Genomic DNA, 25,827 nt, shown 5'->3' on the forward strand with positions numbered 1-25,827 from the left:
CGCGCAAGGTGATCCAGCTGCGTCGAGGCACGCTTCGCCGAGACATTTCGTCTCGGACGGGCTGCACTCCAAGCAGCGCCTCTCACCATTTAAAATTGTGGTCTCACTGGCTACGCTCGAAAGGGCGCAAGTAGAAAGGAGCGCACGAGAAACTGGAAATTCGCGAATTATTGTCACACATCGTTCAACGTTGATCTTGCTCCGCGGACCGTGACCTGACCCATACCGGTCGCATCGCCGCCATGGCACAGCTCCTCGAGCTGCACATTGACACTTCGGCGACAAGCGACATCCAGATCAACTCGGCTTGTCTCCCGCCCGATGCTTGTCCGGGCGACCTCATCGCCGTGCGCCCCGTCCTTCCGCCCTCGAGTAAGGGCAAAGCAAAGGACTCGCCACTGCTATACAAAATCGAGCATCCCTCGGACGAATCCTCGCTCGCAGGCGAAGGCAAACTCGGAACAGGTGGGGTCGCGAGTGCACGAAGGAGAACCGCAGCTGCAGTGACTGTCTCGCCCACACTCGCTGCTGCATTCGGATGGGTACAGAACCGTATTCCGGTTCAGCTCGAGCTCGTACGTACTCTACGCTCACCGCGAGCCTGCGTTAAACGTCGACCGCTGAATATTGGTGCTTGCGCAGATCTCGGCGCCTCCGCCGCCAGCCATGTGTGCCTCGCACGTCGAGCTGTACTTTAACAATCTGTACCTGTCACGACCAGACGCGTTCGTGCTCGCGCAGGCGCTTATCGGCAAAGTCCTGCATTCGAACCAGCGCATCTTGCTGCCCGGCTCGGGCGCCCGCCTCCGCGTCGGCGACATGTGGTCATCGCAAGCCCAGACGGCCACTACATCGCGCCGTCGGCGCGGCTCGCAAGCCTCTCGCACTGTCAACTCGGCGTCCTCATCGCACAATCTCGACTCGGCCTACCTGACCGATTCGACCAAGCTCATTCTCCGCACCGAGTCGTCCCGGAGTTACATCTTTATCGAAGTGAGCCAGGAGATGTGGCAGTTCGAGGAGGACGGCGGCATGCTCGTCGAGAAATGCGAAATGTTCCTCGAGGAAGTGTTTGCCCACTACAGCGGCAAAATGTCCAAAGAGGCCGAAGACAAGCGGTCAAAGGGCATCCCGACGAGCCACGTCATTAGCATGATCCTCTACGGCCGAGTCATTTACGATGATCCGGAAGACGCCGAGGAGGAACGCGCGCCGCTCAGCCAGACTGCCGACGGCACATTTTACCGTGATTTCTTCAAGGTTGGTTATACTCGCGTACCGCGCGAACGCACACAGGAGCATTGATTGTGTTTCTCAACAGGTGATCCTCGACTTGGCCCCCTCACCCACCGCCAGCGTCATACAAACAGTTGCTGCAGAACTGCGTCGCTGGCAAGAGCTCGTCCTCCTCAGAACCAGAGCAGACGGCACAGAGAAGCTATCGGGCAGGCTCGCGTGTGCACACGAGTCACCGATCCTGGAAGCGACCAACTTGGCCCTCAACTCGTTCGAAGAGCACTGGATCGATCGCGACCTGCATCGAACTGGGTTCGAGGTGATCGTGCTCACTGCAGGATCGTCGTTCTATCAAGTCGACAAGCAGCTCCTCCGATTGACGACAGAGAGGATGCTCTTTCATGGCATCGGACTCGATATGATCAGTCTGAGCAAGATGCCTTTGCATTCAGTCCCGCTCTTTCAATTTTCGAGCCCGGATCCCGCCGCTGCAGATTCACTACAAGCGGAAATATGGACGAATCAGACCGATGCAGGCGATGCGGTCATATCGCAAGCGCATGGCAAAGACACGACACGACCTGGTTCGCACAAGCACGATTCTCTGTTTACAGTCCATGCGGCGTCTTCCCTACAATCAGCGCCCTCCCCTCCTGTACGGTCCTCAATCTCGTCTCGGCACCCCCAACTACTGCATCGCCCCTCCATGACTTCGCTCCGCGATCATCAAGACCGTCCCTACGCAGGATCACCGCTTCGAGATGTCCACCAGGCGCCCTCGACCCGGACCCAGGCTATACCGTCCACGCCGCAATCGATTCTCAAACCCGAGTCGATCCACACTTCGTTGGGAGTAGGCGCCATTGCTCGAGATGTCTCGGTTCCTGAAGATCAGCGAGATCCCCTCTACTATGACCCGGCGCCCACGCTCAGATCTCACGTGACTGCTACCACCGGCCCTGGACGGCCTCGTGCTCCTTCGACCTCGACCGCTCCGTTCCCTGCTTCGGCTACTACAAACAATCCACTTTTGTCCACGTCTCAGAGTCCTGGGCTTGCTCACGATGCCCCTCCCCCTGTGCCGACTTCACTGTACTACGCGGAACCACTCTTCGTCTTTCCACACTTCTTCGGAACTCAGCCCGACAAGCCACACCGAGTCGATCGGTTCATGCCTCGTGCTCGATGCTACGAACTCTTCTCGCAAGGGTTAGGCGAACGTATCCCCTTCGCACTACCTCTCCTTCGTCACGAACCGGCCCTTGCCGCGATCAAGACTGAAGACGACGACGATCAGCCTCGAGGATACCTTGACGAGTACGAGAAGAAGGTCAGGCGGAGAGAGTTGTTCGATGCTGCTGCACTCGGAGTCGACGATTTGGAGTATGTCGGTCACGAGGAAGGTGTCGCAGGAACAGGTCCTGCACGTGGAGGCATCGTCATAGGAAAGAAGGGCAACTGGGGGATCGGAAGGGATTCGCCTATGGGCGGAAGGCACAGTCCAATGAGCGGCGAGGTCAGTACCGGGACGAGCTATGGAGGCCATGGGAGTGAGAGCGCGAGCATCAGCTGCGAGGACGATGATCGTTGCGGAAGTCCGAGTGATCACAGCGATGGCGCGAACGGGACCGGCTCACACCGAGGCAAGCGGCACTTGCACCGCAAGCAGAGTGAGAGTGAAGGTGACGAGAATGCGTTCGGTATCGGGATGCCCTCGGTCATGGTCGCCGCCGCGAAGAGTGAGGCTCGCCAGTCTCGACACGAACGCACCGAATCAGCCTCGACTACAACTTCTTCGATTGACGCGGGGGAAGCGGATCGAGGCAGAAATCCATCGAGGAATGCTGCAGGCCAGCACATCAAACCGTTGGCCTCGAACGACTCGGGGAGTAGAAGCAAGACGCCGGTGCCAAAATATCGAAAAGCTGAACGTGCATCTTCGACCGCGGCATCAATTCGCACTACAGCTTCGACGAGGAGTCGTCACGAAGGACCCGGCATGCATAGCCTCCTACACTCGGGTTCGAATCGCAAGGCTTCCACTCCAGCTTTGATTGCCCGTCTCACAGGAGGAACCGCACCTCCTCAACCCTCAGATTCTGCAGACCTGCCTGGGGCGGCATCCACGACGGCGCTGAGATCCCCAACAAAACCGACGGCTGCCCCTTCGCGTCCAAGCTGGCTCTCGCTGTTCACTAGAACGAATTCTTCAGCCTCGACCACGACCATCACGCCTGCCAATGTCTCGACTCTTTCGTCAACTACAGCACCCGCCGCCCCGCAAGTGGCAGTTGCGCGTGTCGATGTACAAGCCAACGTCCAGAGTGAACCCGCACCATCGTCTACGGCAGGTTCGATTGCTGCCGGTTCACCTGTGCTCAGTGCAACTTCGATCACGGATCGACACTCGTCAGCGAACCGGGATCAGATCGAGGCAGAGATGGCTGTCGCTGCCTCGGATCCTTCGCACAGTTTGCCTACTCAACCCATCATTATCGGAACCAAGATCGGCTTGACGGGAAGCAAAGAGCAAGCACGCAGGGACAACGACGTTGAGCGAGAGAAATTGGCAAAGACTCGCGACGGTCAGCAACCATCAGGCCAGATCTCTGGCTTTCTCAAGGTGTACGAACCGGGTGAAGCCATGAGGAAAGGTCTTGGAAAAGGACGAGGCCGCATCGCGGTCGCAGCTCGATTCAACCCTTCGAAACCAGGCAAGCGCAGCGTCGGACTCGCGGACCAGGCGCGGCGATGGGCAGGAATTCTCGTTATCGAACGCAAAAACGTTCGCTTGGGAGTCAAATGGAGGCAAGTGATATTCCCGCATTTCAGACTTTGTCTGCTCGACTGACGAACTTCAGCGATCAGGTCGATCACTCGAGGAGCCCAGCTGCCGATCACGACCGATTACCTCCCGTCTTCCGATGAACTCGCGAGCCAGTACTCCGAGTATCGCTACTCTGTTCCGACAAATTGCGTCACTGCGTCTTTCCTCTTGCGCCCAGATCATCCAAAGCGATCACATATTCTGACCCTCGTGACTGAGCTCATTTGTCAACGTCTGTCGCACGGATTCCAAATCTATACGCCTACAGCCTCTCGCAGGAGTACTCCCGAATCGACCAAAACGCTGCCCGAAGTGCTGCACGACATCCAGAACGGCGAAACCACCGCAGTCTATCTCTCGCTATCAAATCAGATCCATCGCATCTGGTACGATCGTCGTACACAGAGCGTGTTTGTCAAGATCCTGCGCCGTCGTAGAACATGGGCCAAGCCAGAGTACCAGTACCAACCCCTGATCTGGACACAAGGAGCAGACCGAGCCGACGTCACTCCTCTCACTTGCCCATACCCTTCCATGGTCGATCCTGTCGAATGGCAGCATGCGGATCGACTTGTCGCGGGCTCGGAAAGTTACGAGTCCAATCACGGCGTGAGGTACCGCAGTACCCGCCTCGTTCTCCTTCCGGCTCTCAAGATCCCAGATCGCGAGTACATCATCACTAGGACGAAAGCGCTGCAAGTCGAAGAAGGGGAGGTCACCGATGCCATGATTCAAGAACAAGGATTCTACACACTGCTCGACCTGATCGAGAATGCAAGATGGTCACCGGCTGGTGTAGAGAAAGCGCCTATCTCCATTCACCAGTGCGTGTAGCTCCAAAACCGTTGATCCGAAGAAAAAGCTTACCCATTTCAACGGCCAGAACCACGCTCGATGCGCCTGGCTGGGCAGCTTCGGTCGCCGCAAAACCCATTCCTGAACAGACAACTTCCAGGACCGCTTCACCAGCCTTGAACCCGAGTCAACCTCCAACAACACGATCAGGTTGGTTGTCTCGGATGCAGTCACGGACTGGACGGGACGAGTCGCAACCGCCCACTCCGATGCTCGAGCGAGACCTTGACTTGCCACTGTCTCCGACGCCGCCAACGATTAGCCTACCCGACTCGATCTCCTTGTCTCCCAAGAAAGAAGCTGGCTCGTCGAAGCGCCCCATCGTACAGATGACGCATGCTGTTGTGCTCGACCTCGATCCCGCTCGTCGTTCCGAACGTGCTGAGCGAGTCATCTGCCACCTTGATCGATCACACAATGTTAACGCGGCGTATCACATCGAACTCGCGTGGCTGACGGCTTCCGGAAAGACTGTCGATACGGCGATTCAGGCATGGGCGAGACAGATGGCGAGGTACGGAATCACGTTGATCGAGGTTTCGACACGACCCGTCCTGGCACGGGACAATCCATTCCAGAAACCTCGAGTCATCCATCTGTTCACGCCGCCTCCCGTGAGCGGTGGACACACGCGAACGTATGTGACTGTTATTTCGAACGGGGTCTCTCGGGTGTGACCAAGGCACCGTCACTGACCTCGAATCGCTTCCCATGCTGCCAGCGACTACTTGTCTCGCGTGCTCCGATCCCTCGACTTTTTCCTCGACCTCGGTGCCGATTCGACCTTTCCCGAGAGTCTAATCGCTCAGTACTCGTACCGCAGGAGTTCAGTGTTCCAATCCCAATTCATCCATCGTTCCGGGGCTGGAATCGCTTCGATCCTCGCTGAAGAAGACGGGTTCGGATTCGCTTACGTGCCGAACCGCATCTTTACTTCGCACCACCCGATGGTCGACGAGAACGAACCGTTCCGACGATTGACCGAGTTGTGCAACGATTCGAACAGGCTCCAAGCACTGTGGCAGGAAGACTTGGCTCGCGACTAGTTCCATCATTAGAGAATGTTCCATTGCTCGCAATGAAAATTTGATTCTTGCAAACGCAGCGTAGGTAGGGTTACAACAGAGAGAAGCGAACTATGTAGAGAGAGACTTCGGACAGCATGAGAGCTCAACGGAACTTGCTGATCAAGATTCTGGATTCACTTGGTCAGGAAGAGACGATACACCTCGTCTTGCGGTGCCGCTTCGTCCACTGACAAATCGATCCCGTACCCATGCGGTTTTGGTTTCGCGACAAACTCGACCACGTTCAATCCTTTCCTCGGCACCACCACGAATCGTTCCCGATTCGATCCTGCCGTCGAGTCTTGCTTCAGTGGGATCAGATCGGGTCGACACGATCCTTGTATTGATGGTGCAGCCATGTCGATCTGCGGTGAGACTTCGATCTCGATCCGGTTCGTGAGCGCCGGTACTGCAAAGGAATGTTGTCGTACTTGCACGTTCGCAAGCTTGATCTGGCGAGCTGTTGCACCCGTCGGGAGAACTGCAGAAATCGTGAACTCGGAAATCACTGTTTCGGGAAATCCGTGTTTGATCAGCTTTCTTTCTTTCTTCATAAAGCGCAAGAGCACGCAGAAAAAGAGAGCAAGAAGACTGACATGGGATCTCTCCAAGACCTGGCATCTTGGCGATCGGCAACGAGGAAAAGTCGACCTGGGCAGATCTTGACGCACTTGACCCCACCTCCGTTTGACCAAGATTCGGGTTCGGTAGCGCGAGGTGAGCGGCCCTCTGCGGAGAGATTGAGGAAGCGAGGGTGGCGAGAGACGCAAGCGCGTCAGCATCGGGCCCTCCGCCGACCTGGAGATTAACCTGGGTATTGACGGGAATCGATTGAGGAGTGTACGAGGCAACCGGGCTCGGAGCTGTCACGTTGTTGTAGGTAGCTGGTGCAGCGAACGGATTCGAAAAGTGTTGTTGCGAGCCTGCGAGCTGGGTCGAGAAATCTCCGCCCGTGTCTGACTCTTCTCCCGATTCGTCCTCGTCCGGGCTGTCCTGTTGCGAATCGTGGTGCTGCTGAGCTTGGGGTTGAGTGGATCTCGCCCTTGTATCCTGTTGTTCGAGAGCAGCCTGATTGTACCCTCCCGCGAGCGCCTCGGCTTCTTGAGCGCGTCTTTTCGCAGTGTTGTACCTTCTCGGAGGAGCGAAAACGGGTGGCACTTCTTTCATGATTTCGGCAAAGTGATCCTGCGCCGCGCACACAAGATCAGGCCTGAGAACTACGAACGAGAGCGATCGTGATGGCAAGGAAAACTCACGAGCATGGTTCGAGCGTCTTGCCAGATTTGCGAGTGCTCCTCGTTGAAAAACATGGCGTTTCCAAACGACGTCTCGACGTCTTGTTTGAATTGATCGACCGACTTGTACTTGCGGGCGTTCACTTTTGCGAGAATGTTGTCAAGCGAGATGGGTTGCGTGATGTATTGGTAGTATTCTGGCCAGGATTTCTTGTCCGGCAACACGCGGAACACGTCGGCATAAACACGACCTCTGTCAAGATTCGAGACGCAGAGATTCAGTGATTCCGGTTCGAAACGACGGGATGAGATCGGAATCCGCTGACTGTGGGTCTGTTTTCCGAACTAGCTGATCAAACTTTTTCAGCAGCCAGGGTTTGAGCGTCGGTCCGCGTTTCGAGAAGCCTGCCCCGCCCGAACTCCCTCCATGACCACCGTCATCGACGTAGTCCGCATCATCGGTAGCATTGACGCCAACCGGCAAACTCGAAGAATCTCGACGTCCACGCCGTGCAGCTGGGGGTTCTTCCTCCTCTGGCGGTGGCGCTTCTCCCGTCAACACTGCATATGTCGTTTTCAGGTTTTTCTGCACTCGAGAGGGTGTCAGTCTACGGCTGTTTGATAGTGATCGAGGTTGACGAACATGGAGTTTCTTGGCGTCGAGGAAGAGGGGCGAGCCTGGAGCGTTGAATCGTTTCGCGTTGACAAAGATCTGATTCATGTCCGTCTTGGCGTCGAGTAACGAAATGTACGACACTGAAAAGGGGGGAAAATGGGCTCTTAGCAAAGACTAGAACTCGGTAGAAACTGTTTAGCAACTCGAAAGGAATGATGACGACTGACAATTGTCGAGCTTTTCTTTGATCTGACTCAAGCACACAGGTTTCTTGATCTTGTCATAGTATTCGGGATACAAGGTCGGATCTGGCAACTCGAGAAACGCTTCGCGCAAGAATCGATTCGGACTGCATGGGAAATATCCCAAAAGAGGTTCAGTGTCAGTTGATCAACCATGAACTTCAGACTCTTTTGACGTGTCAAAGAGATGTGGACGTCATGCGTACTCGTTCGGGTCGCGTTGTTGCATGAGCTTGTCATACAGGATCGTCGCAGCTTGTCGCACTTGTTCGTACTCTTCCGGGGTTCTTGCGGGGACCAAGATTGCCGCTTGTGCGCCCTATCCTCGCATGTAGTTTCAAGATTGTCAGCTTGTTGTGCGAGTCCTTGATGTGGGGCACGAAGGAACCCCTCGGGAACCGGAACCGACGCGATCGAACTTTTTCTTTTGGGGATCCTCTACGTGACGCCCAACTGTGAAGGGAAGAGACGGCAGGTCACAACTCACGTCTTCGACAAGGTCTCCTCGTTTCCGTTTCCGAGCTTCCGAGAGGATGTTGCCTTCATCGACAATCGACATGCGTCTCCGTTTTGATGCTGATGTCGCATCAGTTTGCCCTGGTACTCCTGGAGGCGGCGATCCTTGATTCATGATGGTGTTGTGGATCAGAGCCGACGAGACGCGACGGGAGAGAACAGTGAATGTTGACTTTCAAGTTCGTGCGAATTCGACAGCTGCGAATTCGACGCGCACTATATCGCACGTGTATCGAATAGCGTCTGTCAATTCGCTTCATTCGAATGCAGGCATATTACTTGAAGCTACTATACAAGCTATCGGCTCGAAAGCCGGTCTTCGAGTAGCAGCGCTAGCTTTGCTGCAGAAAGGGGAATCGCTCCAATCGCATAGATTAGCAAAGGAACGATCGACGACTGTGAGGGGGAAAAAGGCAGGGAACACAAGGGAAAGAGGAAAGGGTAAGAGCAGGTGGGGTGAAAAGAATATATGAGAGGAAGGGCGAGGGGGGTATCTGGGATAAGAGGGATTAACATAAACTGATAACAGATTCCCACGTGGTGTAGAAGCCAACAAGGGTCTCGGTGAGGAGGCGAGAGATGGAGAGGGTAGGGATGACGCGGGGAAATAGAGGAAGAGAGGGGGGATCAACAACATGGGAAAAAACTCTGTGGAATGAGATTGAGTGTGGGGGGGAACCAAATCGAAAACCTCTTGTCGGAAGCAATCTAGAGGATGACACAGGAGCAGCATCCGGCTTGGGATGATTCTTCTTGTTGGAACTGATGCGGTTGCGAGTGCGAAGCACCTCCAACTCCGGCACCTCCAGGTCGACCTGCAGCCTGATCCTAGAATCACACGGCATGTCAATATACATATCGTAAGGACTAAGGCAGACGCTTACTTTGTTGTATCGGCGAATTTCCCGGACGAGTTCCTGGAACGCCTCATCCACGTTCCGTCTTGCCTTGGCCGACGTCTCGATGAACTGACATCCAAACTGCTTCGCGAGTGCCTCTCCCTCTGTTTGTTGTTCACTTGCGTCAGTCATACATTGTTCTCGAAATGGTAACTGGCAATACCATAGTTTCCCATACCTGCTGTTTGGACCTGTCGCTCGTGATCCAGATCGGATTTGTTTGCAACGACAATCACCGGGAAGTAGTCCTTGTCTTTGACGCCTGCTCGCATACCCGTGGTCAAGATCAGTACGTCTGCCGAGTAGGGTCACCCTCGATCGCATTACTTACGCAGGATCTGTTGGTGGAACGTTGTGATCTCGTCGAAAGAGTTCCTCGAAGTGATCGAATAGACGAGCAGGAACCCTTCTCCCGTGCGCATGTACTGCTCGCGCATCGCCCTGCAAAAGACGTTATAATCGTTGAGCCATCTTGTCTGTCAGGTAGAACAAGTAAGCCAGTACTCACGAGTACTCTTCTTGTCCTGCAGTGTCCAGCACGTCTAGCAAGGCCACTTCTTCATCAATCATGCATTGTTTCCGGTACGAGTCCCTACGAGCGACATGAACAAAAGGTCAGGTTTGTCGGAAATATGCAACAGGCTGCGCAGTGCACGAACTCACTCCTGTTGTTTGTTATCATGCATGTTACGAATGCAGTAGAGAGGGAGTAGTCAGTACAGGTGGTTACGAATGGGCAGACAGCTGCTCGCCAGTCGAGCGTCGGGATGCCCGCTTCGTGCATGTCTCTGGTACAGACGATCGAGGAGAGGGAAGCATCACGAACAATTGTAGGGTCGTACCTGTTGCACAAGAAAGCAAGCGGGTGAGTGGGTCAGAAAGGAACCCGGTACGAGACGGCTAACGCGGCAACTCACTCGTCTACGAAGTGCGACTGGATGAACTGGATCGTGAGCGCACTCTTGCCGACTCCACCTCCTCCGACCACGACAAGCTTGTATTCGCGCAAGAACTGAGCCTGAAACCGAGCATATCATCACAACACGACCACGACGACCATCCGACCGCAACACGAGACACACGAAGCAGAGTCAGTACAGTTCTGACGGGGTCCTTGGAGATCTGAGTGAGCGGCAGCGAGTCCGGAAGGGTGTATCGTCGAGATGCTGGCGATTGAGATCGGCGTGTTCCCGAGGGGGGGCGGCAGCGGCTCCGGCGGGTTCACCACAGTGCAGTCACCGCAGCCGTGAGCAGACCAGATTCGCTGCTCTGAGCGTATGCGCGTCAAGATCGAGGGCTCACCTTTGACATGTCCGAGCCCCTGATCACGACAAGGAGAGACACTGCGCGCGCAGCGGAGACGCTCGTCGTGCGTTGTGAACCGCTTCCTTCCCACGACATGTCCACCTTCTCTCGACAATTCATTACAGCTCAGCTGACCAGGCTACGTCTACTGTCCTGTATCTGAGCCGCCGACAACCTCTCCACGTGGCTTGCTCGCTAGATGGCGCGCTGCTCTTGCTCGCTGGCTCATTCTTGTCGGATCGACTCGGCCCCTTCCAAGGACGCTGAAGCCTGTCAGAGCGCAGTCGGCCGTGAAGTCAACCAGGTTGCCGGCGCTCCATTTCTATTGAAGCTCGATAGCTGTCAAAGTACTGCACCAGCTCCCAAAGATATGGGATCCGAGGCCTTACTACAACGCGCTGCTGAATTGAGCGCTGAGCAGTATTTTGCCCTATCTCGGATGCTTCAAGAAAGGCAGGGGTGTCCAGAGCACGCCTCGCGCAGGCGTTCTAGCTCGATCCATCTTGTCCTGCGCTCTCGGTGTTTGAAGCTCTTACCTGTCGAGGTTCATCAGTTCATGTTTGTAGCTTTTCGCTTGCTACTGTAGCCAGTGCAAGGCCGGAATCCTATTGTGAGAGATTCCTAAGCACAGTGCGCTTGATTAACGGTCGTCCTTCCAAGTTGACCGGTGACCCGCGAGGATAGCGCCAAGATCAACAGCACTCGCTCAAACGAACAAATGTCGAGCTTAGAGACCTCTCGACGAGCAGCTTTCGAGTGAAGAAAGGAGAGGAAAAAGGTGAGACTTCGCGCGCGTCATGTCTTTTTTGTGCGCCTAATCTCACTCAACATCTTGTCTTCCTTCACCAGCGCACGCTAATTCTTTCAACTGGGAACCCACGCTTACAACATGTCTGCCACGACCGCCACCCACGAAGTGCCCGCTGCTGAATCAGGCGCAGCTACTCACGTGCCTGCTGCTGCCTCGACGGCCGAAACTCCCGCAACCGCAGAACAGGTGACGTCGCCTCCCTCCTCATCACTCTCCTCGATCGAGAATGTCGAGCAGAGTCGATCCTCCAAAATTGGACCTCTAGCGCTTGCCTCAACTCTCGATCAATCTCGATTCGAGATTGGGTTTTCACTGAACATGCAATTAATGATTGACTTGTCGGAAACAGGCTGCGGCAGACGTTCCGGCGACGACTTCGGCTCCCCCTGAGCACAAACTCGACGAGAAAGAACTCAAGGCTCAAGAGAAGGATCACAAGAAGTGAGTGAACCCCTCCCTCGTCTCGAGTGTTTCAAATGACCGTTCCTACAGCTCTTGGCGGATCCTGATCCTCTCTCTCTCGCATATGTGAATGTTAGACTCGAAAAGACTTTGCACAAGGAAGAGAAGAAGGAGAACAAGGCGGTCGAACACGCCCTCAAGTCGTCGCGTGAACATGCCAAGAAGGAGGAGAAGGCGGCCAAGGTGAGCAACAGAAAACGTTTTTGGTCCTGCGTCACAAGAACATCGTGAATTGACAGATCCTTCTGAAAAATTCACTAGGCCGAAGCCAAGGCGAGAAAGTCTGTTGAGAAATACACGAACAAAGAGTCCAAGGCTGCGCGCAAACTCGTCAAGGCGCAAGAAGCGCACGACAAGGTTGTCGCGACGCTCAACAAGCACAAGAACGATCTCGCGGTACGTCACTCGGATGGACCCGTACCAGGACCTCTGTAAAAGCGAGACTCGTCTCATATCGATTTGATTTATTTGACAGCTCCGCGAGCAAGAACGCCAGAGGTTGTTGGCCGAGCGGGATCCCAAGCTCGCTGCATTGCACGAGCAGCAAGCCCTCAAGGCTCAACACGATGTACGTTCCCCTTCAAACGTGCCCTTCCAAGAGGACATCAGCCGCTAACGGTCACTTTGCGTGCTCAGGCCGCTCGTCAAGAGACTCTCAGGGCTCACGCTCCCGCTACCGCCTAAGCGTCTCGCGCGACATTATGCAGCTAATTCCTCATCCTACACCTCAATGCTGTCACTATATCCATACCCTTTCATACATCCTAATTCGCGACAATCGTCTTTCTCCTCTGCCTGCCTGACTCGTTTGTGCATCGTCGTGCAATGCCTTGTCCGTCAGAGTTCACATAGGATTACGGAGAGAGAGCCCGGGTACAAATTTAGCTCAACTGCGCCTCCGCAGTCACGGAATTGGCGGCGAACTCCTCTTGATTGAGAGCGCGCTTCTCCTGCAGTCCTGTTCTGACGCGAGTTCCGCTTCGCCCGATTGCCCCCGTCGCACTCGTCGAGGGCTTGAGCGACCAATATCTAGCAGAAAACACGTCGGATCACCAGTCGCTCGAGTGTTGTTCAATCTCCACTCGCGAAGGCATCCAGTTCTACTATACAAGACTCTTGCGCGGTTCCCTTTCCCCCCTTGCGCTTTTTCGCCTGAACTAGTCGACTACGACTCCTCGCGATGAGTTCTTACTTGAGTCGAGAGTGTCCGGCCGAGAACACGGTCGGAACGGAACAGAGCAGTTTCTTCGATGGTCGATGGGACGCGCACGAGAAAGGATGGGTCATTGCCGGTGTCACTGCTCTTGTCGTGAGTGAATCTCATCATGCTCCTCAGTTCAGGCGATTTGCTGAGCGGGGTTTCCCCCAAACAACAACATCAACAATAGTCGCTTGTGATCTCGCTCGTTTCCATCATCAAGCACTCGAGGAATTACTATGTACCGAAACAACAACGTCAGATCATCAGGATCTTGTGGATGCCAGCCGTGTACGGAGGTCAGTATCTGCAACCCTCGAGAAAGAAAAAAAAAGAGGTACAAGCGCGACCGCTGATCCATTTCAAGTACGATCACAGTCGTCTCGTTCTTCTCGTATCGATTCTTCCGATCGTACACCTACTACTCGGTAGCCGTCACAGCCTACGAGTCGCTTGTCGTGAGTGACAAGATCGATACTTGTACCGATCTCTCGTATTAAACCACTGAGCCTAATCAATCTCGTTCCCCCTCAAAGCTCGCAGCATTCCTGATCTTGCTGCTGCAATATGTCGGCGAGTCGAGTAGCGAACAGAAAGAACTGCTCAAGCAAAAGGAGAAGAGCAAGATTCCTATTCCGTTCTGTTGTATCCGGTTTCGACCTTCGAAACCCTGCAAGTCCCATCTTCCTCCTCGTCAGGCTTGTTTCGGCGCTGATCGGCTCCAACTCGATGTTCTCGCGTGCAGACTTCCTCCACGCGCTCAAATGGTCGGTCCTGCAATGTAAGGCTCGCCTCCTTTGACTTCCGAGCTCCCTGGCTCAACCGCCATTGACAAAGGATGCCTCCATCTCCAGATTCGATCATCCGCCCCCTCATCTCGATCATCGAGATCATTTGTCAAGCATACGACGTGCTGTGCCCGACGCATTACTCGGTCCATTTTGCCGAGGTACGCCTCTCCGAATGTCCCCCTCGTTGTGTTCCGTCCTTTGGCTGATGGCGGTAAAGCTGTCTGTCAAATTCCTCATTGACCCAGGTCTACCTCGACGCGGTTGACTTTGTGTCGATCTCGGTCGCCCTCTACGGCTTGATCGTGTTTTACGCGCTCGTGAAAGAGCAGTTGAGGGGTCGCAAGCCCTTGGCCAAGTTCCTGTGCATCAAGTTCGTCGTCATGATCTTGTTCTACCAGTCGTTCGTGTTCAGCGTCCTGCAGAGTCATGGAGTGATCAAGGCGACCGAGTACTGGACTGCGTATGTTCTTCCTGCCTATTCGTCTCCTTGTACCATTCCTTGACTGATTCCGTCGTTGACACACATGCAGAACCAATGTTGCTGATGGTCTCTCTGCGCTTTGCACATGCTGCGAGGTCAGTGTCCATGCTGCCGATTTTCCGGCGAGTTCCGTTCCTGACCCGTTGTCTCTCGATTCAGATGGTCATCTTTGCTGCATGCTTCATGTGGGCTTTCAACTGGAGTGAATACTCTCAGTTGAGACCGACGGTCGGTAAAGGGAAACCGACGAGCGTGTTCTGGGCTCTGATCGACTCGTTCAACTACTGCAAGTCGTTCTTTTCTCTCTCTCTTGACCCGATATACCCATGGTCCGAAAGCTGATCTTCGTTGATGCGGGGTGGTTTCCACATCGTTAGGGGACTTTGTCAAAGAAGGTGGCAAGGGTATCAAGTTCTTGTTCGATTTCATTCGAAACAAACCTGGCACGCGTTCGGGTAGCAAGAAGAACAAGGCTCAACTCGACGCGATGGAGAAGCATGCAAGCGGAATCGATGAGAAGGGAGACTACGATCGAGAACACAACAAGGTTGGGCTCGATTTCGAACAGGCGTTCGCCGACGTACGTGAATCAGATGAAGACGAGACGTCAGATCTCGAACACAATCGACTAGGAGGACGACGAGGCCTAGGTGGGCAACAATCGGATTTTGCAAGAGAGCATAAGCCAATGACGACGGGTCAAGACGAGTTTGAACGTCTGCCACTCTCTGCCACTTCACCAGAACGATCCACTTTCTCGAAACGAGATCCTCATCCTTTCCATCCTTCGGGTATGGCTCAAGCCGCGTTCACGCCTACATCAGCCCCGTATTCTACGCATCCTTACGCATCGGCAGCCACGAGTCAAGCCGCACCTCTTCGGGATGATTGGAGACCCTACACTCCTCCTCCACACGCCCGGTGACCATACCCTATTGCCTTCTAAATCATAGAACTCTTTAATGCGAAACTCCCTCAATAGAAGAATCTGGCATCTATATTTGTATCTCTGGCTGGACTGAGAGCACCACAGTAAACGGATAAGTTCTAATGCGTGTTCCAGATACGAGAGATCAATCTTTTACGTTTTCCTACAATTCAGTCCTATCACGGATCTCCTTTCTCTTCTCTCCGTCACGTCCATTCGTCGTGAACACGAGTTCCTGCTTGTCTCCCGTCACGACAACGTGCTGCTTTGGTTCGAGCGGTTTGCCATTAACGATGACTTCGACTTCGACTTGCGATCCATGTTTGAACTGATCAAACTCGACATTCGAACCGATCTCTTCAAAAGTCTCTTCCTCGTCAAACTGCAGTCGAGTCGCAAAGCTCGATCGATAGTAGGTTGCACCGTCGATCGAACTTGGGACAGACGTGGTAGGAGCGAGGTGAACGTTGAGAGTGAAGAGACCTTCTTTCGCGAGAGTCGTAAGGATGGGCAGGACTTTGCGCGCGAAAGGCGATACGGGATCCAAGACGGCCGAGAGTTCAAACATGGGGACAACGTCCGGTTGTGCGACATGGACAACTCTGAAATGCGCGTTAAAGAGCGATGAGAATCTGGTGCCAGGGGAAGACTCGGAAGGGAACAACTTACGGCTCGGACGACGGGAAAAGGTATTTCGAGCTACGATCGATGTTTGAAGCACTCAGAACGGATGACGCGAGATTGAACAAATCGGCTTGCAAGACGCTTTATTGGAAGCAGGTCAAATGTCAGCTCACTCAGGCGAAAACCACGAGAGCAAAATTCGCTCACCGATCTTGTGCAAGCTTCTCGGGGAGCGAGGGAGTCGCTGCTTGAGCAACGGAGCGGATTCGCTGCTCGAGCTCATACTGAAGTAAGTTCTTCATGCTCGAGGACGAGATGATCTCGTTACCAAGGCGGATGATCTGATCCCGATAGAATAACGTCAGTTCACTTTTTGCAGTAGAGCGAGGCAACTTAGGATACGACTAACTCGACCGTTGATAACTAGCGCGTTCTGTCCTTCCTCGACACCCATTCGCGATACGAACTGTCTGACTCCAGAAAAATAGGTCGCCGAGGCTTCCGAATCTTGGGCGGCAAGACCACCATCAAGGAATGGCGTGATGGGGTTGTCCTTGGTCCATGCATCGCCGAGAGAGCGCTTCGGACCGTTCTCGCCGATTTCGAGCTCGAGGTATTCCGACAACTCGTGCGGGTAAGTTTCGGCCAGCTGTTTCGATGCGGCGAGACTGTAGAGGAGCGAAGAGAAGGCGTAGGGACTCTTGGTTGCTTCCGATTCTGCCAATACTTCCGCTGGTCGGTGCAGGAAGGCGAGTCGTACCCGAGTCGCGGTTTCCTAAGGTCGTTGTCGGCAAATTAGCGACAGTCATTGAACAAGCGTCAGGGACGACTGACCAGGAACTTTAGTGCCTCTTTGACCTGTTGTCGACCCCGGGTAGATTCGAGATCCGCGATGAGGTAGATGGAAGCGAGAGCAGGAGGGTCGATTTCGTTCTGTTCGTCCGTGACTGCATAGACACGCGGAGGGGTGTCAGCGAATCTATAGACCGTGACGTCGGGTTAAAACAGTCGCGCACGGCCTTCGATGAACGAGCCTCGAGTGACGAGGTAGGGAAGATCCTTGATGGCGTCGACAAGATTGACGAATCTGAGCGGGTGATCTTGCGTGGGCACGATAATTCCTTTGGAAGTCGACCTCGGTGCCTCCAATGTGATAGTCGAGTTCAGCAGGATCGAATACGCGACTCGCTCATCCACGTGGATCAGAGAGGTCAGCTGCTGGAGGATGTCCGAATCCGTTCGCATTGCGCTGAGGAGCTTCTCAATGTCGAGACCGTTCTCGTCAGAGATGCAGACATTGTTGAGCGTGACAAAATTGTTCTCCTCGACGTTGTTTGGTGTGACGTCTTGATCGACTTTGAGGGCCGCAAGCTCGTGGGCCAAGGTGGGGAGTGAGGACGCGATCGACGAGATGCTCGAAAGCTTGTCCTGAGATTGTTGTACGTATGCCGATGCGCGTGCCGAAAGATCTGTGCAAGACAGAGGGGGACACTGAGCAACTATCTAGAAAGGATGTCCATCTGGACAAGGGCGCACCTGTGGGTAGATCGACCTGCGCCGACGCCGCGAGCTTTGCCTGCGAGTCAAATCGACTGACGAGCGAACTGAGCGAAACGTCCGTGTTGGGCTTCCAACGCAAAGCAAACTGCAGTCGAGGCGAGCCCGCAGCAGGTTGAGCCAGCTTGTACAGCAGATCGAACAAGGCCGGGAAAACTTCATCGGTCGCTGCAGCGTACAGCACGACAAGCGGCAACGATTCGTTGCGTGCCGCTGGCAAAAGGCGATCGAATGAGTGGAGTTCGGGAGCCTCGCTGTTTGCATAGTGTCAAAAATCAGCTTTTTGGTTCCACCGGGTCCGCGAGAATTGACTCACCCGGGCACGGTGAGAGGACCGTGAGCGAAGATCTGCTTCAGGCCAACGGTCTTCCAGAATTCTTCGCTCGTGCAAGCCTTGCTGCCGGCGAGATCGATCCAGCTCTGGCATTGTTTGCCATGCCCCTGGACTTTGCTCTCTCGGGCTTTCCAGACTTCCTCCATCTGCTCCAGGACCGGGAGAGCGACGTGATTGGCCAGAGCAGTCTTCCAGATCAAGGGAGCGCCCCTGGCCCGCCAGAGTCGGCTCCGGAGGAAGGTAGATTCGAGGGCTTGGTACACCTCCCACGGCTTCGCGAGCGTCGTGAACACGGGATTATGGTTCTGATACTTTGACGGCCGCGGCTTGCCTTCGAGCGTCTTGGACGAGCGGAAAGCTGGATCCGAGTAGGTGACTTTGGGTCGAACTTGATACTGCTGCAATTGGCGAAGGAACGGGAAGAACGCGTCGGGCTTCTCGTGATAGATTGTTTCCCTGTGCGCGGAGAGTTTAGGGGAGCTCGCATCCAACTGGGAGAACGCGTTCGAACGTACAAGAAGCGCGTCGTGATGTCGTAACTTGTTGGCGCAGCAACTCTGACCGAGAGCTGCGCAGAGACCGCGCTGAAGCACAGTGCTGCCACGAGCGTCAACACCAACTTACTGACAGCGCGCATGTCGAGTGGAAGGACGGTCACAGCAGTTCTGGCTCCAAGAAGATCAGACGCGCCGCAGCGCCGGTGCCATCACGACCCCTGTCCTTTGAAGTGCGATTCAACGTTCAACCCTCTTTCACATGTCGGGCGCCTCTTTCCTTCAGCCCTGGCTTGTGCGGATTCTACTTGAGCACCCGATTTTCGGCTCTCGTGCAGAAGATCAGAGATCCACGAGCCCCCCTGTGTGCGGGACACGGTCTGTCGCGAGGGCCGTTCTCTTTTCCTTATCCTTCTTTCTCGGACTCCGGCTCACATTCCCTCGACACAAGCCTCCTCCTCAGTCTGATCCCTGGAGGGTCTTCTCTCTCTTGTCCTCTCTCCCCGTCTCCTTTTACCCACCTCGCTTTCAGCCTTTACCCCGATAGTGTCTTCGTGACCCGGCTCAGTGTCAACCAGCCCGACTGCGTGTCGACCTTGGCCTGCAACTCCCGTGTGATTGCATACCCTACATGCCGCGTGAGCTCTCTAAGGCAACCCTCCTACGATTCCCCCAGACCTCTGCAAGGAGAGTCCTCGGTTATACCACTCTGCAACGCGCGATCGACGCAGCAGGCGCCCCGCTGCCTCAGCGCGCACTGCCGTGTCGCAGCGAAAGCGGCAGCATTGGACCCTCCGTGAACCCTCACCTTGTTCACGGTTGTATACAATTCTTGCCTCCCTCCGAGACATCTGGACTACAGAGTCTCTCCAGGGATTCAACCGTGCGCGCGTAGTCGCCGACACTGGGCAGTACTTGGCAACAACGACGCATTTGCCAGCACGGTCGACGCTTGTCTCGCTCGACATGTTGCCTTTACACCAGTCGAGATCCGTAGTTCATCGAGCGCTGGACCGCATCAGACGGGTGCTCGGCACAACGTCGACTAATCGATTCGCAGCACGCTCGAACACGGCTTCGTGCAGATCGTAGCGGGTACCTCTGATGACAGTGTCAGTGCTTTCGCCGGAGTCGACGACGCCGTCACCGTGCGCCAGACGGTTTCCACAAACAACGTCGCAATCAATTTTTCCGCCTTGATTCGGTGCACGGTGACAACGTCGTCCACTCCGGCGAAGACGCTGACACTTCCATCGAGGGTACCGGCTACGATATTTATGAAGGCGTTTCCGTGCGTGCTGCGGATCGAGTAGTCGATGTTGTGCCGCGCAACCGTCTGATGCGGCCCAACGCGCGATGAGTCTCGGATCTCACTTGGTGCGAAGGCAACATGTCGAGCGGGACAAGCGTCGACAGCATTGGCAAACGCATAGAAGATTGCGTCGGTCTCTTTGTGCAGACGTGTCGTTGCGGCGAAGAACTCCGCAGTGTCGTCCTCTACGCGAGCACGGTCGATCCACTAGAGGATCCATCCATCTTTCACATCTCGGGCCTCTTTCCTCTAGCCCTGGCTTGCGCGGACCTTACTTAAGCATTCCGCTCTCGGCCCTCAGCCAGAAGATCAGAGATCCACAGCCACCTTTCTCAAGTATGTAGAAACTATTCTTGCCTTGCATTGATGAGTCTTTGATGGATAAATATATACAGGCTTCGAGCACATTGTGTGAGGTTGGAGGGGAGACCGCAATCACAGCTTGGCCTTGATCTTGGCGAGGATGTCCTTCTTTCTGGCCTTCTCGAGGTCCCGCAGCTCGACCCGCCGGATCTTGCCGCTGACCGTCTTTGGCAGCTCTTCGACAAACTCGATCTCGCGAGGCACTTTGTAAGGCGCGGTCGTCTTCCGGAAATGGTTCTGCAGACGAAAGGTTTGCGTTTATGCCTGCGTCAATTTCCTAGGGCTCGTGCGACTATGGCGCCACAACAAGGCACGAAAACGTCGAAAAGGCTCACGAGGATATCTGCGATCAGGGCTTTCGCCTTCTCGCCGGACGAGTGGTCCTTGTAACCCTCGGAGAGGATGACGAACGCCTTGATCAACTCGCCTCGAGCGAGGTCTGGCGATCCGACAGCCGCTGACTCGAGGACCGCGGGATGACTCTGTAGAAGAGAACGGTGGTTCAGCACGAGGTTCAGACACAGCGAGTTGAGAGTGCAAACGAACCTTGAGCGCGGACTCGACTTCGAACGGACCGACGCGGTACCCGCTGCTCGTGATAACATCGTCGTCTCGACCGACAAAGTGGAAATAGTCGTCTTCGTCCTGGAGGCCCCGGTCGCCAGTGCAATACCAGGTCTTGCCGCCGTGAGACTTCTGTCGCTTGTCGATTTTGCCATTTTTAATGTAACCTTAGTACGCGACGGATCTGTTAGTCTTGCTTTGTTTTTACGCAGAATTGGCCATACTTCTCACCTTTAAAGATCCAGCACGAGCCCGAACCACTGTCAGTCCTGACTGCCAGTTCCCCTTCTTCCCCTCGTTTGAGCTCTTCCCCGTTAGGACCGATGATGCCAATCTCGAACGATGGAGCCGCTTTGCCCATCGATCCGTCCTTGATGACTTCTCCGTCCCAATTGCCGACCAGGATGACTGTCTCTGATTGACCCCAACCGTCTCGAATTGTGAGCCCTGTCGCGTCCCGCCACTCCTTGATGACAGACGGGTTGAGCGGTTCTCCAGCGCCGACGCAGTGGTTCAAAGCCTTGAACGGATTCTGTTCGAGGTATCGGAGCGACGATTGCGTCACCAAGCCTCGGTAGATGGTCGGAGGGGCGCAAAGGGATTCGATCGGGTACCGGTGCAATGTCTCGAGCAGGTCAGTCGGCTTGAACGGTCCAGGAGGCGGAGGTTGAACGAAATAAGTTCCGCCAAGGTTGAAGGTTCCGAGAGAACCGTACGAAGCTTTGGCCCAGCCTAGGTGCGATTCTCGAACGAGAGTCAGCCAGACACGCTGTCGAGGATCAGAAGCATAGCATGCATACCCAAATCGGCCATGCAAAGCATGACTTTGCCTGGTACGATCTTGTACCACAGGCCACTGCATGGTTCACCGAGTCAGTCCGGGCCGACAACTACTTCTTGAGCAAAGCTATGCGTCTCGTACCTAATTGTGTGACCGAGCGCTGGCAACCGACAATCTCGTCAGCAGGTCGAGCGCAAAACTTGCAGACAGGTTTCGGGCTCACTGTACTCGGCTTCGAGCAAGACCAATTTCGGGTTCGACGTTGTACCACTCGTGAAGAACACGATCGCAAGATCCGATTTCTTGTGCTCGCACTCGACATTCTCCTTTTCGCCTACCTGAGCTTTGTGCAAAGCTTGGACGAGATCGATACGGCCTCGACCGATGGTTTCCTTCGAGTTTGTCGTGATCTGGTAAATCTTGTTGACTCCCACCTCGGATGAGATCTCCTCAAAGCGCTGGCATGCAGAGTCGTCTCCGACAAACGCGACGGCCTTGCAACTTTCGGCGCGATATTTGAGATCTAGTTGATCAAAGTAAAGACAATAAGAAAATCAGCGCTGTGACCCTTTCTCCAGCCTTTCGACCGGTATGAGCTCACCTTTAGCTACGAGAAGGGAAGTGCCTGGTACGGCCACCGCTCCGATCCTCATTAACCCAAATACGGCGAACCACCATTCGACCACTCGCCCGGTTTGGATCATTACCCTGACAGAGCACGCCGGTTTTGTTAGTCTGGCTCTCCACCAGCTACGTCGCTGGAGACAGCAGAACTTGGAAAAATGGAACGCACTTGTCTCCTTTCTTGATCCCGCGCTCTCTGAATACTTTCGCTGCCTTGACACTCTCTTGCTTCAATTGTCGATAGCTCACCTTGCGTTCTTGGGCAAAGTCGTGCGAGACCCACCACAATGCGCATTCTTCCGGTTGCACACTGGCCCAATGATCGAGGACGTGCGTCGGGAAGGAGAAATCGTCTGGACAGGGGATCCCGTTCGAGTACAAGCGCCGGAGCTCGGTGAGGGAAAAGTCGGACGAGGGAGGTTCGATCGAGAGCATGGTACTGTAGTTGATCTGTTCGCAGACAGTTTAGAATGCGTTGAACAGTCGTGCGGAGATTACAGGTGCGCGTTGAATATGGCTGTGAACAGAAGGTCGTCGCTCGTCGTCGGTCAGCGATGGAGTTCGTTGAATCAAGGCGGTTTGTTGCGGAAAGGAGAGCCTGTGTAGCAGCCGATGAAGGTGGAGAACTTGAGCAAATTGTCGAAGCGCGGCCCCGCCCCCACCTTGTTTCCACTCGCCGCAACTCGGCACGGCCCGAAAGTTCGCAAATTTCCTGCACTCGATGAGGGGGAGAGGGAAGAACTCCTGCATAGCTGCATTAGCGCCTTCTCGTAGAGCTGGAGCTCGAGAGAGCAGAGAAAAAAGAACAAAAGCTCGTCAATCTTAAGCTTGCGGACCAAGTACAGCAGACGGTTGCACTGCCGCCGACGCCAGCACGCCCCACGCAGCTCACAGTGGAACCGCGCTGGGTAGATGCTGAGCGCGTATGGCCGACTGCAGCGATGTCGGACTCAATCGTCACCTACGCGCGCGCGAGCTGGTTCCCATCTCAGACCCATTCCCTGATGTCAGGGTCTCAAGCGTCGTTACTTGGCGAGTCCCATCGGAGACGGACCGGGGTAGGCGAAGCATTGACAGAAATTGACCCTCACCGGGAGTCAGCCCCGCTGTCTTTTGCGTGCACTCCAGCTGCATCTAGCTCCCAGCACCCTCTTGTCAGGTCCTTGTCAGATCCTGTTGCTCTTTTGGCTCGCTTTGTTTTCGTGGTCGTCCTCAGTTGGAATTTCACTGTGATGTGTTGCGCATCTACAGCCCAATGCTCGACCTGAACTGCTGCCATTCCGACGAGCTCATTCCCAGTTCCTCCTCGGCGTTCCATTCCTTCGAACTTTCGACCCCCTGAACGATTTGCGCCAATTGCTCCCTTTCCCTGATTTCGAGTCCTTTGGCCTGTGTCCGGTCGACGAGGTTGACAAAGAACCTGAGACACTTGTCTCGATAGTCCGCGTCGATCTCGGTGATCGAACCCGTCTGATCGGTTGGCACACTCTTGTCCTGGTCGAGACTGTCGAGTACCTTGTCGAGCGTTCCCGCTGTTCGCAACTGTTCGATCCGTTCGATCGGTTCTGCCGCCTGCGACACGAGTTGGGCAAGCAGGAACGCGGTCTTGGTCCGGATCGTCTGAGAAGGGTCTTGTAGTAGCTGGGACAGGATCGAGAACCCGGACAGCGGTGGCGATGCAAACAATGTCACGGCGGGTTCGCAGTGTTTGAGCGTCGACGACAGGCAGTAGAGAGCTTTTGACCGTGTCGGAGTTGTCAAAGAAGTAGACGTGAGGATTTGAATCAAGTGCGGAAGTGGGTTGTAAGTGAGGAACTGCAAAGTCAAGTCGCATGGGGTCAGATAGCGAATCTTGGGGAAATCGTTGACCGAGCACCAACTCACGGTCTCGAGCGATTTTGGGTTGTTCTGTTCCGTCGACACTTGGGTTGTCAGATACGCTCCCACGCTAGAACGAAGCATGTGCGAGAGCAGGACGTACTTGGACTGCGGTTCCGCATACCCAGCATGCATTCATAACTACCTCGTCATCCTCGGAGCTCGAGAGGTGTTTCACGATTGGCTGCCATCCTCCAATCGACTTGAGATCTGATAGACAGGCTAGGATCAGCCCGAGTTGAGCGGAGCAGCAAAGCATTGCTTACCGTTCGCGTTGTCGAGATCTTGCACAAGCTATTGAGCACAACTCGATCTCTGTAAGCCTCTATGCGATGATACTAAGGTCTTATGAAGTAATAGCGTACCATCTCGAGGTCTTCCCATGCACGGTACTTGTCTTCAGCAGTCACCTGGTCGTCTGGCTTGTATTCTCCCGTGCCATCTCGGTCAACCCATTTGCCTTCGATCACGGCCAAGCATTCTCTCATCCGATCCGCGTCTGAAGTGCCCATGATCTGTTTGAGGACGTCGGTCGAGAGGTCTGGCCGTTTGCCGTCTTTGACATCTTGAGCCGTCTGGGCGAGTTGGCCGGGAGCAGCATGTTCGATTCCCCAACGGAGTAGCGACTGAGTGGGATCTTGAGCGCGAGGCATGTTTCGATCTAGCGGTCGATGTGTGGCGTGGGATGGAGAGACAGATGAAACCACTTCTCGAAAATGACCTCTCGAGTTCCAAAGAACCTTCTCGAATCTTCCGGTCGGACGAGGAAGCTTTCGAGTCTAGCGCAGATTCAGTCCAGCTCAGTGCCACTCGACTCGGGCGCTGCTCACGCGCACGAGAGCAGGGCCGAATAAGAGGGTACAGCCACACCTCCTGTCATCGGTATTCGATCATTCAACTCGGCTGGTTCGGATCATGCAAGGTACGCTCCCGAGACAATCCTCGTCAGGCGTTGTGTATCGCCTGATCACTCGGAAGTGTGCAGACGAACCGAGCGTCGAGGCAGTGACGTTGCTACCGACCGCGTCGATCCTCGTCTCGCCCTGGATCTGGTTGACCGTGTCGACCCTCGCCTTGCTCGGACTACTGTTTGTCTCGTTCAGGAGAGCGAGAGCTGTCGAACTGTATCAGCGAGCGCGCGAATCGTCAGTTCACGACTCGACCTTTCTCGCGTGCGCACGACTTTGACTGAACCCGAGCATTTACTTGTAGCGTCTCGTCGAAACTGTCTACGCTTCCTCCCATACGATTATCACTCAGCTTGGATCGATCAACAGGTTCCGGGTCGTCTGGTCCTCCGAGATTTACGCGGTCCCTTTCGACCGACTCGGACCTCTCCTCCGCTCCTCTCGACGCCGAGGACGAGCTCCCATTCGATACATTGCCGCTCACTCGGTCAGCAAGGTTAGGTTCGTGGCAGAGACGATCGAGATCGATGCTCGAGAACCTGCAGAGCAACGTCTGGCACGCAAGTCACAACCTCGTCGAGAGCCTCGGGTGGCATTCGGGATCCTCGTCAGATCAGAGATCCTCGGGTGGCATCAAACAAATCTTGCTCGGAACCCGAGATGTTGACAAGTCGATGGGAAGGATACGACTCGAATCCGGGACTACAGCTTGGTCCATCGGAGAGCTCGAGGGCGACGAGGACGCAACGGACTTGACGACCCTGCCAGACAAGCAGAGTCCCAGTCGGGGCCTGCCTAGATAGTTTGCATCGCCTTTGTATGTACTAGATTTTGGGCCTCGGATTTAAACCTTGTCAATTTTGTGTGGACTAGTCGGCTTGTATCCGTCTCCTGAGTCTCGGCTTGAGCGAGTCGACCT

General features: G+C 54.9%; 9 protein-coding genes across 9 annotated transcripts; 4 read left to right on the forward strand and 5 right to left on the reverse strand.

The window, feature by feature from the left end:
* Positions 1–242: 242 nt before the first annotated feature.
* IML1 (GTPase-activating protein IML1) lies at positions 243–5,964 on the forward strand (the record flags this gene model as incomplete). Its single annotated transcript, XM_076679009.1, has 6 exons — positions 243–575; positions 643–1,260; positions 1,322–4,044; positions 4,105–4,887; positions 4,947–5,555; positions 5,640–5,964. 6 exons carry the CDS (start codon positions 243–245, stop codon positions 5,962–5,964), a joined length of 5,391 nt encoding a protein of 1,796 aa, XP_076533769.1.
* Positions 5,965–6,119: 155 nt separating this feature from the next.
* JCM15063_002680 (bromodomain-containing protein) lies at positions 6,120–8,709 on the reverse strand (the record flags this gene model as incomplete). Its single annotated transcript, XM_076679010.1, has 8 exons — positions 6,120–6,493; positions 6,582–7,170; positions 7,242–7,473; positions 7,547–7,806; positions 7,864–7,976; positions 8,064–8,185; positions 8,285–8,397; positions 8,566–8,709. 8 exons carry the CDS (start codon positions 8,707–8,709, stop codon positions 6,120–6,122), a joined length of 1,947 nt encoding a protein of 648 aa, XP_076533770.1.
* A 593-nt stretch (positions 8,710–9,302) lies between these two features.
* On the reverse strand, positions 9,303–10,804 carry JCM15063_002681 (Ras family protein; the record flags this gene model as incomplete). The annotated part of the gene is made up of 8 exons (XM_076679011.1): positions 9,303–9,422; positions 9,479–9,597; positions 9,672–9,755; positions 9,825–9,934; positions 10,002–10,085; positions 10,153–10,335; positions 10,411–10,511; positions 10,796–10,804. The coding sequence occupies 8 exons, from the start codon at positions 10,802–10,804 to the stop codon at positions 9,303–9,305; spliced, it is 810 nt and encodes a 269-aa protein (XP_076533771.1).
* An 883-nt stretch (positions 10,805–11,687) lies between these two features.
* On the forward strand, positions 11,688–12,755 carry JCM15063_002682 (uncharacterized protein; the record flags this gene model as incomplete). The annotated part of the gene is made up of 6 exons (XM_076679012.1): positions 11,688–11,795; positions 11,959–12,050; positions 12,149–12,254; positions 12,333–12,467; positions 12,547–12,639; positions 12,708–12,755. The coding sequence occupies 6 exons, from the start codon at positions 11,688–11,690 to the stop codon at positions 12,753–12,755; spliced, it is 582 nt and encodes a 193-aa protein (XP_076533772.1).
* A 496-nt stretch (positions 12,756–13,251) lies between these two features.
* On the forward strand, positions 13,252–15,466 carry JCM15063_002683 (OSTA/TMEM184 family protein; the record flags this gene model as incomplete). Its single annotated transcript, XM_076679013.1, has 10 exons — positions 13,252–13,380; positions 13,460–13,568; positions 13,648–13,727; positions 13,806–13,941; positions 14,015–14,050; positions 14,124–14,218; positions 14,306–14,520; positions 14,591–14,636; positions 14,701–14,827; positions 14,919–15,466. 10 exons carry the CDS (start codon positions 13,252–13,254, stop codon positions 15,464–15,466), a joined length of 1,521 nt encoding a protein of 506 aa, XP_076533773.1.
* Positions 15,467–15,632: 166 nt separating this feature from the next.
* Positions 15,633–18,621, reverse strand: JCM15063_002684 (uncharacterized protein; the record flags this gene model as incomplete). The annotated part of the gene is made up of 9 exons (XM_076679014.1): positions 15,633–16,071; positions 16,139–16,234; positions 16,301–16,434; positions 16,503–16,868; positions 16,928–17,040; positions 17,110–17,562; positions 17,630–17,904; positions 17,967–18,440; positions 18,500–18,621. The coding sequence occupies 9 exons, from the start codon at positions 18,619–18,621 to the stop codon at positions 15,633–15,635; spliced, it is 2,472 nt and encodes an 823-aa protein (XP_076533774.1).
* Positions 18,622–20,225: 1,604 nt separating this feature from the next.
* On the reverse strand, positions 20,226–22,557 carry JCM15063_002685 (acyl-CoA synthetase; the record flags this gene model as incomplete). Its single annotated transcript, XM_076679015.1, has 9 exons — positions 20,226–20,390; positions 20,489–20,635; positions 20,700–20,884; positions 20,949–21,449; positions 21,518–21,573; positions 21,640–21,658; positions 21,722–22,021; positions 22,100–22,206; positions 22,292–22,557. The coding sequence occupies 9 exons, from the start codon at positions 22,555–22,557 to the stop codon at positions 20,226–20,228; spliced, it is 1,746 nt and encodes a 581-aa protein (XP_076533775.1).
* An 810-nt stretch (positions 22,558–23,367) lies between these two features.
* Positions 23,368–24,653, reverse strand: FES1 (Hsp70 nucleotide exchange factor FES1; the record flags this gene model as incomplete). The annotated part of the gene is made up of 5 exons (XM_076679016.1): positions 23,368–23,937; positions 24,007–24,030; positions 24,104–24,210; positions 24,267–24,294; positions 24,366–24,653. 5 exons carry the CDS (start codon positions 24,651–24,653, stop codon positions 23,368–23,370), a joined length of 1,017 nt encoding a protein of 338 aa, XP_076533776.1.
* Positions 24,654–24,915: 262 nt separating this feature from the next.
* On the forward strand, positions 24,916–25,711 carry JCM15063_002687 (uncharacterized protein; the record flags this gene model as incomplete). Its single annotated transcript, XM_076679017.1, has 2 exons — positions 24,916–25,145; positions 25,213–25,711. 2 exons carry the CDS (start codon positions 24,916–24,918, stop codon positions 25,709–25,711), a joined length of 729 nt encoding a protein of 242 aa, XP_076533777.1.
* Positions 25,712–25,827: the final 116 nt, after the last annotated feature.

Source organism: Sporobolomyces koalae (genome assembly GCF_050403365.1).
Source record: "Sporobolomyces koalae JCM15063 DNA, S_koalae_JCM15063T_v1_ctg19, whole genome shotgun sequence".
Classification (NCBI taxonomy): domain Eukaryota; kingdom Fungi; phylum Basidiomycota; class Microbotryomycetes; order Sporidiobolales; family Sporidiobolaceae; genus Sporobolomyces; species Sporobolomyces koalae.